The following is an 11,167-nucleotide window of genomic DNA, read 5'->3' as shown; positions in this document are numbered from 1 at the left end:
GTCCGGCCCAGGGGAGGCCAGCCTGGGACACTGGGCGGGGCAGGATGGAGAGGGCGGCCTGCACTGGCAGAAGCAGAGTGGCTGCAGCGAGGGGCCTGGCAGGAGGGCCCTGGGGACAGCACAGCAGCCCCCTGCAGGCCCTGGGAGGCCTCCTGAGGCCTGAGGGAGGGTGGGCCTGGAGGCGGAGGAGGGAGCAGCAGCCTGACCAAGGTGGACTCCCCAGTCAAGCCAGGGCGCCCTGACCTGGGGGCTGCACACCCCGCCCGGCTGCAGCCCCCGCCTGAGGTGCGGCTGGCTCCTCCCACCCCAGGACAGGGACATCACAGCCAGAAAGAGAAGTGGCTCCTCTCAGACAGAGCAGGCACGCCGGGCCGGTGCACACGGTTTTATTTCATCTTTAAACAACTTAGACGCCTCGGAAACAAAACCCAGGTCTTAATGGCATCAACGAGATTCTGGCAAATAGAGTACGTGGCAGAGAACAGCTGAGCGCGCTCAGAGCGGGCCTGGAGCGGGCGTCGGCCACGCAGGAGGTCTGGGATGCTCCTCCAGGACGGCCACCCGGGAGCAGCCATCTCACCCAGTCCCCAAGCCCAGCGAGAGGAAGGGCAGGAGCAGGCCAGGAGCCTTCCTGACAGACGGGGCCAGAGCCAGAGCTGTCTGCTGCCCTCAAGGACGGGGGTCGCTGCAGGCACAAGGGAACAGAGCCAGGAGGAAGGCCCTGGCCAGCGGCTGACAGGACCCACCTCGGCAGCCTCCCCAGCTCTGCAGCTGATAGCTCGACGTCCAAGCCACTCATCAGGGACATGCTGGTGTCCCAGCCCTGCCCCAGGTCACAGCCAGCCTGGGGACGCAGCGTGGGCCCGTGCAGGCTCCCCGGGGCAGGCTGGGTCACGTGCCCCTCTCCTTCCTCCTGCTCGTCCTCTGCCTGCTGAGCTCGCCCAGCTTCCTGTCCAGCTTGCTCTGCAGCTGAGCCCTCTTGGCTGGATCCAGGGACCTGTCCTTGGTCCCGCTGCCTGCATAGAGGACGCCTTCGCGGCTGATTCTCTGCCGGGCGTGGGCACGAGCCTTCTCGCCACAGCCGTGAACCTGAGAGGGACAGGAAAGTCAGGGTGGGACAGGAGCCTGCAGACCTGCTGCCCAAGGGCTCAGGGACCTTGGGAGCCCCATGTGAGGTCCTGGACAGGTTCCCTCCTCCCCCCAGGTCTGGCCTTCACCCTGGAGGCTACAAGCCACCTGGGGCTGGCAACAGGCCCGTCAAAGTGTGTGGACAGCAAATGGCACCCTTGCTTGACCACACGGTCCCCATGGCCACTTCCTGCTGCCTCCAGCCTCTCCAGGCCGCAGTCTTGCTGCCCAACTTCTCCAGGCCGGCTTGGCCTCTACCTCCCACCTCCACCCAGCCTCAGCCTACCCCGGCACCCCGTCTGGTGGGGGCCGCCCACTGCCTCCGTGGCTCCTAGAGTGCTGGGCACCGGCACCGACCTCTGTGTGTTCTCGTTCCCAAGCTAGCACCAGGCCCAGCACCTCCCGAGGCCCCTGCCTGGCCTGCTGCCCACGGCCCCCACACCTGGCGGGGCTTCATCACCCAGTCGTACTCAAGGAACAAATGCAAGTCACCAGGGCACCGCGGGCCCCACCACACATCCCATGTCCCCCTCCTCTGAAGCAGACTGTCCCATGAGGAACCAAATCCCCACCAGCATGGCCATGACTCAGCAGGACGGCCTCTGACCTGGCCCAGGTGTCCACATGAGTCTGACTGTTTTGAAGAATGCACCCCCAGGACAGTGAGGGCTGGGGGAGCAGGCGTGTCCACTGGGTGGGTCCCCAGAGCTGTCCCTCACAAGAGGGCCACAGACCTCGGGTAGGTGGTGGCTGAGGCAGTAGCGGTGGCCACAAAGCTGGCAGAGCTGGCCGAGGGTCACGACGCTGGCCGAGCACTTGGCAAAGGCACAGGTGCTATCGGCCTTCATGGCAGCCGACAGCAGGGCGTCAAAGTCCTCCTCGGCAGGAGCCGCTGGGGCTGCATGTCCTGGGGACAGAGGGGTCACTGAGGCAAGTGGGAAAGACAGGCAGAACAGCCTGCTGGGCACCCAGGCACAGTGGCCGCGCCCATCCCACCCTGAGCACGGGCTCCTGCCTCCAGGTTTGGCACGGCGCCGACCGTGCTCAGCAGAACCCGCTGGGTCCAGGCCACGGGCCCCGCGACTCCACTGGCCCTCGCTCCTCGCTGACCAGTGGCCTGAGCCCTCCTCCTGCTGAACACCCACAGCAGGGCTGGGAGCGGCTGCCAGCGCAGATGGAGTCCTTAGAGGGCCTCACCAGGAGACCTTGCCCCAGGGAGTGCAGCCCGGCCAGCATGCAGGCCACCTCCAGGGGCAGCGGGGTGACCATTCAGGGGCACAGGTGGCAAGACCACAAGACCCTCGACGCTGTGACAGGCAGAAACACTCTGAGGTTAAAGGAAGATGCTCACGAGTAGAAAGAGACGCCAAGTTACACGTGGGCACAGCCCCGAAAACCACACCTCGACACTCGGGGACACTGAGTGCTGGCCCCGCAGGCTCTGGGCCACCAGGCGGGCCTGGCCTCCCTGCCCCTGTGACCCACACTGTTTCCTACTGGCAGGTGGGTACCCTGCCGTGACCGGCTCCCAGGGTCAGGATGGTCAGCCTCAGAGGTGGGCAGCACAGGAGACCGTGACCTCAGCTAGAGCCTCACTCGCCAGGGGCTGGTCCCTGGCAGCTGTGCACACCCCCAGGTGCTGCCTGTGCATGCCCCCTCCTTGCCCACCTCCCCGAGAAAGGGCTGCATCAAGGTTCGCCCTGCTGTGCTCCCACATGGCCCAGTGGCCACCCAATCAGGGGAGGGACAGCGCTGACCTTGACCAGTCCCAAGCAGCAGGAGCGACTTGGCCTGGAGAGGCCCGGGGAGCCCCGCTGACCTCAGGCTCCCCCTCCCTGCAACGTCCCACGGCACAGGTGTCCTTGGGAGACCAGGACGGGCAGGGCTGGGAGAGCCCATTCAGGCCCCAGTGGGGGTGACATGGCAGGGGGCAGTGGGTCACAGAGGACAGCCTGAGGGACCAGGGAGCCACCCAAAGCCAAGGGCACAGCCTGTGCAGATGGCCAGTGCCACCTCTGTCACGGGGGTGGCCCAGGCCTGGCTCCGGCCGCCTCTGTGTCTGGCAAAGCGGGGGCTGAAGACACACTGCCGAGGGAGAGCGGCCAGTGTCCTGGAAAGCGGGCCATTGAAGTGTGGGTGGGCACACGGGGCCTCCCCAGCAGGCAGCTGCCCATGCTGCCCCAGGGCCTAGTGCCTGCCCTCAGGGAGGGCCCTTGCTGGAAGGTCGCGCCTGTGGGGCAGGAGCACAAAGCCAGGTCCAGATGAGCTGGACATGCCATGGCCTCCGGCTCCGGCCCCAGGAGGCCACTCCACACCCATACTCTGAGCATGTGCAGCCTGCTTCTGGGAACAGAAGGACCACCAGCGAGAAGACCTGTCACCACCCTGCTGACAGGGATGTGGCTGTAACACGCGGCCCGAGGTGCCCACAAAACCCAGGCTGTGCCAGGCACGCCTGACCACCTCAGGGCTGGTCACCCAGTGGAAGCGGGGGCAGTGCAGGATGGACAGAGCGCAGGGCCATCCTGGGGCTTCAGCGGGGCTGCGCACTCTCCGCCAGGGTGTGTGCTGTGGGTGGGCCTGGCCCCCACGCCCCGGCCGGCAGCGTGGCAGCCCCTGCTGGGGTACACAGTGAACACAGGGGCGCCCTCTACTGGGCACTGCCGAGGCTCGGGGACAAGAAGGTGCCTGTGACAGGCACTGCCCCAGGGAAGCCAGACCCGGCTGGAGACACATCACGCAGGTGCAGAACTGCCCAGAGCCCTAACTCCCCCAGGGGGTCGGGGTGAGTGGGGACTTGGCTGCTGCACCCCGCGGCCACCACTCACCCTTCTTCTTCCTCTTGTCTGGAGCCTTCGGCAGCACCACACCCACAGCTGGTGGCCCCTTCCCGGCTGGTGGCCCCCTCCTGGCTGGTGGCCCCCTCCCGGCTGGCGGCCCCTTCCTGGCTGGCTGCTCGTGGCCACTCTTCTCCCGGGGGGGACTCTCCAGGGACAGCGCCTTCAGATCCGGCTGAACCTGGCTGTGTGGCTGCCCGGGGGGCTGCTCTGGCTGGGAGGTGGGCTGGGGGGCTCTGCGGCCAGCCCCCGCCTTGCGCAGGGTGACTCGCCGCGCCCTGCCCTCCCCGGAGCTCTCGTGCCGCAGCCCGAGCTCCTCGGCTATCTGGTGGACGCGCAGCCGGTCGTGAGAGCTCAGGGAGGCGGGAAACTCCAGCTGCGTCTCCTCGCTGCCCAGGAACTCCATGATCGTGGCCCTGAAGCACTCCGTGCCCCCTGCGCCTCCTGCTGCCCCCCGGTCCTCACCGTTGAGATGGGGCTGGGGACAGGCTTCAGGGCCCCCAGGCTTCGGGCCCCGCCTCCGGCGGCTGGCAGCTTGTGGGCCTCCCTCCTGCTGCCCACCTGGTGGGCGTCCAGGTGGCCTGGCTGAGGCGGGGCCCCGGGGCTTCGCAGCCTGGCTGTGGCTCTGGGAAGCCTCGTAGGAATAGTTTTCGGGGACGATGTCGTCGAGGTACTCGAAGGCCGTGCGCACCTCCCCGTGCTCTGTGACATAGTCCACCAAGGTCTTCAGGAAGGCGTGGTTGTGGACGGTTCGGGAATCGCAGATCACAGCCACGTGGCGCCGCGCGCGGGTGACAGCCACGTTGATCCGCCGGTCCTCGGCCAGGAAGCCCACTTCACCTGCGAAGGACCAGCTCTGAGGGAGGATGGAAGGCCGCTCCCACAGTCCAGTCGCAGTGCCACAGGCACCCCGCCCTTCGCCTGCCCTCAGCTGGGCTGGGGACGGCCACACTGCTCACCGGCCACACTCCCCCACAGGGACCCCTCCTCCAGGCCTAGCCAGCCACCGCGTCCCCAGGCCACCTCCATATCTGCTCCCACCCCTCTGGTGAGGACGCTTCACCCAGCCGCTGGCCAACACTGCGCCGCCACCAACAAACCCGGCCACAGAAACCTGCCTCGAGGCGGTGACTAGCAGGCCACTGTGACCGCCAGCCCAGCCACTTCCCTCTACGGGCTCCCTGACCCCACGCTGGGCCCCCTCTGCCTGTGACACGTGCCCCGTTCTCTGTGGAGAGCTCCGCTCAGAAGTCCCCCCGACACTCGCCCCTGCCCAGGCCTCTGCCCCCCGGCCCCTTCCTCGCTGGTGGCTTGGTCCTCCTGAGCTTCCTGAGGGCAGAGGCTGCCCGGCCACGCCCTGGGACCTGACTCGCTTCTGCCCTGTCCCCACGGGACCCTGGCGAGGCCTCGCACCTTTCCTATTGGACCTGACGAGGGACAGGACCACCGCCTCCTTCTCGCGGCCCTGGAAGCCATCCACAGACCTGATCTCCAGCTCCGGGTGCCTCTGCGCGAGGCTCTGCCTGAGCAGGTCCACCTGCAACCAAGCAGGCCGCGGCCTCAGCGCCCTAAGCCCAGCGGCCTCGGGACCCAGCCCCTGCTCAGCCAGGGCTCCTGCTGCAGAACTGCACCCCCAGGGAGCCCCGCAGAAGCCCAGGAGGAGGTGCCCGCCTCCCCTGCCCGGGCATGGCGTGAACAGACGGGAGCCATGTGCTGGCAGATGCCCCGCCACTGGACGCTGTCATTTTCCCTGGCTCATAACAGCCACCAGCCTCAGCGGTGTGGACACTGTGAGGGGGAGGTGGCACCTGCTTCCTGGGCACTGCCCCCCACGGCCAGCAGCTTCCACAGGGCAGGCACAACCTGGCCAGAGACTCGGCCAGGGCTGGAGAGGCGGCAGAGGGACAGCTGTCCAGCCAGGGCCACTGTGGAAGGCAGTGTCCGCGGAGGCTGCTGGCCACCTGGAGGCCACCTGAGAGCCAGACCCACTCTGGGGACTCAGGAGGAGCGACACGCGGGGAGGGCAGAGTGAGGTGACCCAGGCAGGCAGCTCTTGCTGAAGTCCTCGGCCCGGCCTCTGGTCACGTGAGGCCAGGACTATTCGGTCACCCTTCTCTTTGGGCCTGTGGGTTGGCTGAGTCCCTAGGGACAGAGGGAGAGCAGGGCCCTCACACCTGGAGGTTGTACGGCGTGATGACAGCGATGTCCCCTGCCTGGACGCCAGCATCCACCAGAGCGTGCACATGGAGGGTGACGAGGCGGACTTCACCTGGAGGGAGGAGAGTGGCTCACACGGGGGACGAGCCTGGGCACCGGGCCTGCGGGACGCACTCCCCTGCCAGCTGTCCACAGGGCGCATCCTGGGGGCCGGCTCTGGCCACAGGCCTCCAGGCCTAGCAACTGGAGTGCAGGACTCCGGCTAACCCGCCCTTCACCCACGGTGACGGCAGCCCATCAGCACCTCGAGGAGCAAGGGCTGCCTGAGACTCACCTTCAGGGCGAGACGGGAAGACATGGCCGCCCATGGACGAAGAGCCATCCGCCTGTCCTTGGGAAGAGCAATCATACTGCCCCCCAGGCATGACCACTCCAAACCCCTGCAGCCCACGGGAGCCTGCTATCGCTCATCAGCACCTCCAGGCGCTAGGCCATCTGAGTGACCAGCTGGCCCAACCAGCACGCTCACCTGGGTTCCCCCTCGACTGCTCGTCACTGTCCTCGAGCTCCAGCAGCCCACAGCCGGCAGTGTCCACAAGCAGCAGAGGGATGCCCGTCTCCTCCGTGGCCGCCACGCCTGGGAGGTCCCTGGCACACGGGGGACAAGAGCTGTGCTGGACTCCCACACCACAGCACTGGCCCTTCCCACCGGGAAACACAGGGGCTGACCCCTGGAGCCTGTGCTGGGCGCCAAGAGCATGAGGCTGGGCAGACGCGGTCCAGCTCCTGGGCAAGGCCACAGTCCCTTCTAGAAAACCAGTCCCTGGCTGACCTGAGCTACAATCCCCAGGACACGTTCCAGTGGGGGGAGCTTGAGGGGGGATGCTCACCTCAGGAGGTGGCCGGCCACGGAGGGGTGGGCGTTGAGCTGCCCGCCGTACATGACCTCGGAGGCCCAGCGCATGATGGCCTGGTGCATGCGGTACTGCACGGTCAGCATCCGCACCACACTCGCCCCCTGCTCCTCGGCCAGGCGCTCCATCAGGCTGCGGGACAGCCCAGCCTGCGCGGCCCTGCATGAGGGGAGGAGGGAAGCAGGGCCCGAGCCACCGTGAAGCCACGTGAGCCACCCATCAGCCTGTGGCTCCCACCCAGGCAGTCAGACCCCAGGATGTCCCCAGAACACAACCCTCACAGAACCAGAGGAGCTCTGTGGACAGGGAAGGACACTGGGTCACCGGGCAAGAACTACAGGGCCAGGCTGCAGAGAGGCAGGAGAGCCAGAGTCACAGGTGCCGTGTGACAGGGGCCGGAAGATGCCACACTGAAGACCGGGGGCCACACTGCGGTCCCCAGAGGAGACAGCCCTGCCACACCTCCAGTGTGAGCCAGGGAGGCTACCTGGGGACACTGGACCTCCAGAATGGGAGACCACAAACCTAGGCCAGCAGTCACCACCAAGGTGTGCCCAGCTGTCAAGCAACAACAGGAAACCAGTGCAGACGCGCCCCAACGTCTAGGTGCGCCAGCAGCCGACCCCACAGGGCACCGCCTGTGAGCCAACCCCTCACCTCCCTGGACCTTCTGATCCCCACATCACACAAAGGAGAGGGAGACCGGAGAAGCCAGGCCCGAGCCTGCTCAGCCAGCTGGCCGAGAGCCAGAACCCACCTGGCCACCCGGCTCCGAGCCCATCCTCTGGCCCCCTGGCACAGAATCTGTCCCCAGGTCGACTGGCAGAACCACTGGGCAAGTGCCCAGTCCCTGGGGGTGACTTAGAGCCGCCCTCTGGGAATGCAGAGGGCCACTGCGTCCTTAACCACTGCTCCCCAAGGGACTGTCACCAGGAAGTGAGCCTAGGTGAACTCTGGCCCTGCCAACGCCGCAGGGCCCCACCAGAGCCCCCCAGGTCTCCTTTTCTCTCTGGGGACACACAGGGACCCACTCCCACAGAGGCAGTTCCAGCCTGTCCATCTGAAGGCTCCCTGGAGGACAGAGCCCCTCTCAGGACGCCTGGAGACCCCTCAGAACTCTGAGCCTCCTCGCCCAGCTTCACCGACTCCCACTTCCGCATTCCTCTGCACCCCCATCCCACCGTGAGGCGCCTGGAGGGGACGACGTCAGTCCCTGTTCCTCTGAGGCTCCTGGCCGAGGTCCCAGCCCCGTCCCCAGGCCGCAGAGGTCCGACCCCTCCTTGCACAGCATCTGGCCTCCAGCTCCAGGCTGGTCCTGACTGCACCAGAGAAGCTCCAGGTCCAGACAGGAGCCCAGAGCAGCCCAGATGGGGGACCTCGACCCTCCGGAGGACTCGCTCCTGGGCGGCCTCGCTGGACGTGGCCTGCCTCCTGGAGCCGGCCACTCAGGGTCGCCTCCATGGCCGACTCTAGGGAGACCCAGCGAGCCACGGAGGCCCCGTGCAGCATTCTGATGGGCAGCTGCGGTTGGGGCAGCCCGACACCCTGGGGACCGTAGTCTAGGAGGTGTGGGCAGGGAGGCCCACGGAGGCCAGGGTGAGGAGGGGACAAGGAGGGTGGACAGACAGCACCTCCTCCACCAGCAGGGCCTGTGTGGGGCCCCGGCATCTGCACCCCACCACAGGGAGAGGCAGGGTCCCCAGGGCCTCTGCGTTCTCTGTCCAGGGCACCTACCAAGTGGCCTGCTACCCCACCAGGCCACACTCGATGAGCACCAGGGACACGCAGGCCCTGAGCACCATGCTGAGGCTATCAGGCTGGGGCACCCCATCCCTGCCAAGGAGCACAGTCCAGCGGTCAGCTGTAGAAGCTAGCGAAGGCATAGCACGGGACACGGGGAGAGGAGTTGTGACCCTGCACAGATGTCCTGCTGGACCTGGAAGGGGCCCTGGGCCCGGGGCCCCGGGGAGCGGCCTTACTTGTGAGAGACTATAGTGGGCGGCAGCTGCTTGTGATCTCCGGCCAGGATGCACTTTCTAGCCTTCAGCAGGGGGATCCAGCAACTGGCCTCGAGGGCCTGGGCACACTCGTCAATGACCACCACGTCAAAGTGGCTCTCGGGCAGCAGCTTCAGGGGACCGTCGGCAGAAGCTCCTGGTTGGGACAGAGACCTTCGGTCTACAGGGTGTGGTGGCGGTTGATCTGGTCCAGCCACAGCCACAACAGATGCCCAGCAGCACCTCGCCGGCCAGCCTCGCACAGCACTGTGTGCAGCAGGCTGGCCCCGGGAACACCAGCCGTGGGGGGTGGGGGGGGGGGACTCGGGATCCTGGTCCCAGCCACCTGGTACTGATCAGCAGCCAGTGTGAGCTCTGAGCACCGGCCTCCAGCCTCTGGTCGCTGACTCTACCTGGACCGTCTCAAGCCCCGTCTCTGCAGGCCCTGGCTGCAGCGTCTGACAGGAGGCCTTTTTCCTTAGCCACACAGAGCAACTCGTGACGCGACTCCTCCAGGAAGAAACTTCCCGGCGCCTCAACAGAGGCCGCTGCACAGCTGCTCCTTCCAGGGGCCAGGAGCAGCACGGTGGGAAGGGTCCAGGCTGTGAGCAGGAGGCCCCTTCCCCGAGCCACACCCAGGTCTCATCCGACTTTACCAGAACAGGGTGGCAAGCGAGGAAAGTCCCTGCAGGAGGTGGTGGTCCATGCTGGCCCTGCCCCTCCCAGCCTGAGTGCACCAAGCTAAAGACACGTGGGTGAGCTTAACACGGAGAAACTTCCTGCACGGACCTTCCAGAGATGGGCGGGGCACCCGACCGCACAGGACAGAGCTCCGCTGGCCTTTGGACCACTAAGGATGTGTGCAAATCACGGCTGTGACTTCACAGTGCCAAGAGGAACCAGAACTCGTTCATTCTTTCTTTCCTTTTCCCTCCCTCCCTCCCTCCCTTCTTTCTTCCTTCCTCTCTCTCTCTCTCTGGTGCTGGGGATGGAACCCAGGGCCTCAAACATGCTAGGCAAGTGCTGACCACTGGGCCTAATGCCCGCCTAAAACCAGACACCTTGATGGACACAGCTCCAGGACCCCATCCCAGTTCCCCGCCCAGCCAGGAGAGGCCTGAAAGGCCACAGGGCCACCAGTGGCCTTTCTGACCTGTAGCAAGTGTAAAGCCAGAGGTGTCTGTGGAAACGGCAGAGCCACGGCCTCTGTGGACTCTACTGGAGAATGGTCAGGACCAGCTCTGCCAGACCCCTGGAGATCCACCCATCCTCTCGCAATCCAGGGAGCAAACGTTCATTCAAGGAAAATGGCCACGTCTCAGCAAGGTGGCCCTGTCCCTTGAAAGCAGCAGCCTGGCAGCCCCTCCTGCAGACCCCGCTCCCAGAGGCTGGCATCCAGCCTGCCCAGCAGACCCCACTCCAAGAACAGCCTGATCCGACCCAGTCCCCGAGACCAAGGGCTTCTCCCGCTGTGTCATCCCACAAGCAGACAGACGGGGAGGCTGTTCCAGGAGGCCAGAGGAATCTCTGATCACTAGCTGGCCACCAAGCTGAGAAGAGACTTTAGTGGCCACAAAGGACCACAAACGCGGGCTGTAGGTAGTTCAGAAGTGACTCACCGGACTCCAACGTCAGAGCTGCCTGATGGCTATGTCTCCAACACTGTTTCCAACAAGAACGCGCCAGACGAGAGGGTCAAGCAGAGGGCCAGACGTGGGGAAAGGCAGCCAGAGGCCAGCCGGGGCGGGGGTCTTACCAGAAGAGAACTCTGAACACCAGCTCTTTTAAATACGTTCAAGGAAAAAAGGAACCAAATACAAAGAAGTATGAGACTCTATTTCACTAAAGAACCAAGTAGACCACGCCAGCTGAAAGGCGCACGCCGCAGTTCACCGAGGCCTCAGCAGTGATCGCGCAGGACAGGAGGTGAGGCCACTCAGCCTGAGGAGCAGAAAGGGGCTCAGGCAAGTGACAGAGCCTGGAGATCTGTGGGGACACTGGGCACAGCCACATACACGTAACACCGGAGAAAGGTGCAGAAAAAATATTTGAAAAAAATAATGGGGGCTGGGGATGTGGCTCAAGCGGTAGTGAGCTCGCCTGGCATGCGTGAGGCCTGGGTTCGATCCTCAGC

The 11,167-nt window shown here is 65.7% G+C and overlaps 1 protein-coding gene across 1 annotated transcript in view; it reads right to left on the bottom strand.

Annotated features, from left to right (window-relative positions):
* Nucleotides 1–378: 378 nt before the first annotated feature.
* Nucleotides 379–11,167, bottom strand: part of Ighmbp2 (immunoglobulin mu DNA binding protein 2) — a 24,740-nt gene continuing 13,951 nt past the window's right edge. Inside the window, exons 8-15 of the mRNA XM_076847742.2 lie at nucleotides 9,016–9,190; nucleotides 7,013–7,195; nucleotides 6,652–6,770; nucleotides 6,140–6,234; nucleotides 5,379–5,502; nucleotides 3,957–4,805; nucleotides 1,863–2,035; nucleotides 379–1,089 (exon numbers count right to left, since the gene is read on the bottom strand). Coding sequence (XP_076703857.2) covers nucleotides 892–1,089; nucleotides 1,863–2,035; nucleotides 3,957–4,805; nucleotides 5,379–5,502; nucleotides 6,140–6,234; nucleotides 6,652–6,770; nucleotides 7,013–7,195; nucleotides 9,016–9,190 — 1,916 coding nt within the window. The 3' untranslated portion in view covers nucleotides 379–891. The remainder of the gene's footprint in view (nucleotides 1,090–1,862; nucleotides 2,036–3,956; nucleotides 4,806–5,378; nucleotides 5,503–6,139; nucleotides 6,235–6,651; nucleotides 6,771–7,012; nucleotides 7,196–9,015; nucleotides 9,191–11,167) is intronic.

Source organism: Callospermophilus lateralis, chromosome 2 (genome assembly GCF_048772815.1).
Source record: "Callospermophilus lateralis isolate mCalLat2 chromosome 2, mCalLat2.hap1, whole genome shotgun sequence".
Taxonomy (NCBI): Eukaryota; Metazoa; Chordata; class Mammalia; order Rodentia; family Sciuridae; genus Callospermophilus; species Callospermophilus lateralis.
Note: the sequence above shows the minus strand (reverse complement) of the source record. Positions and strands in the feature narration are given on the sequence as shown.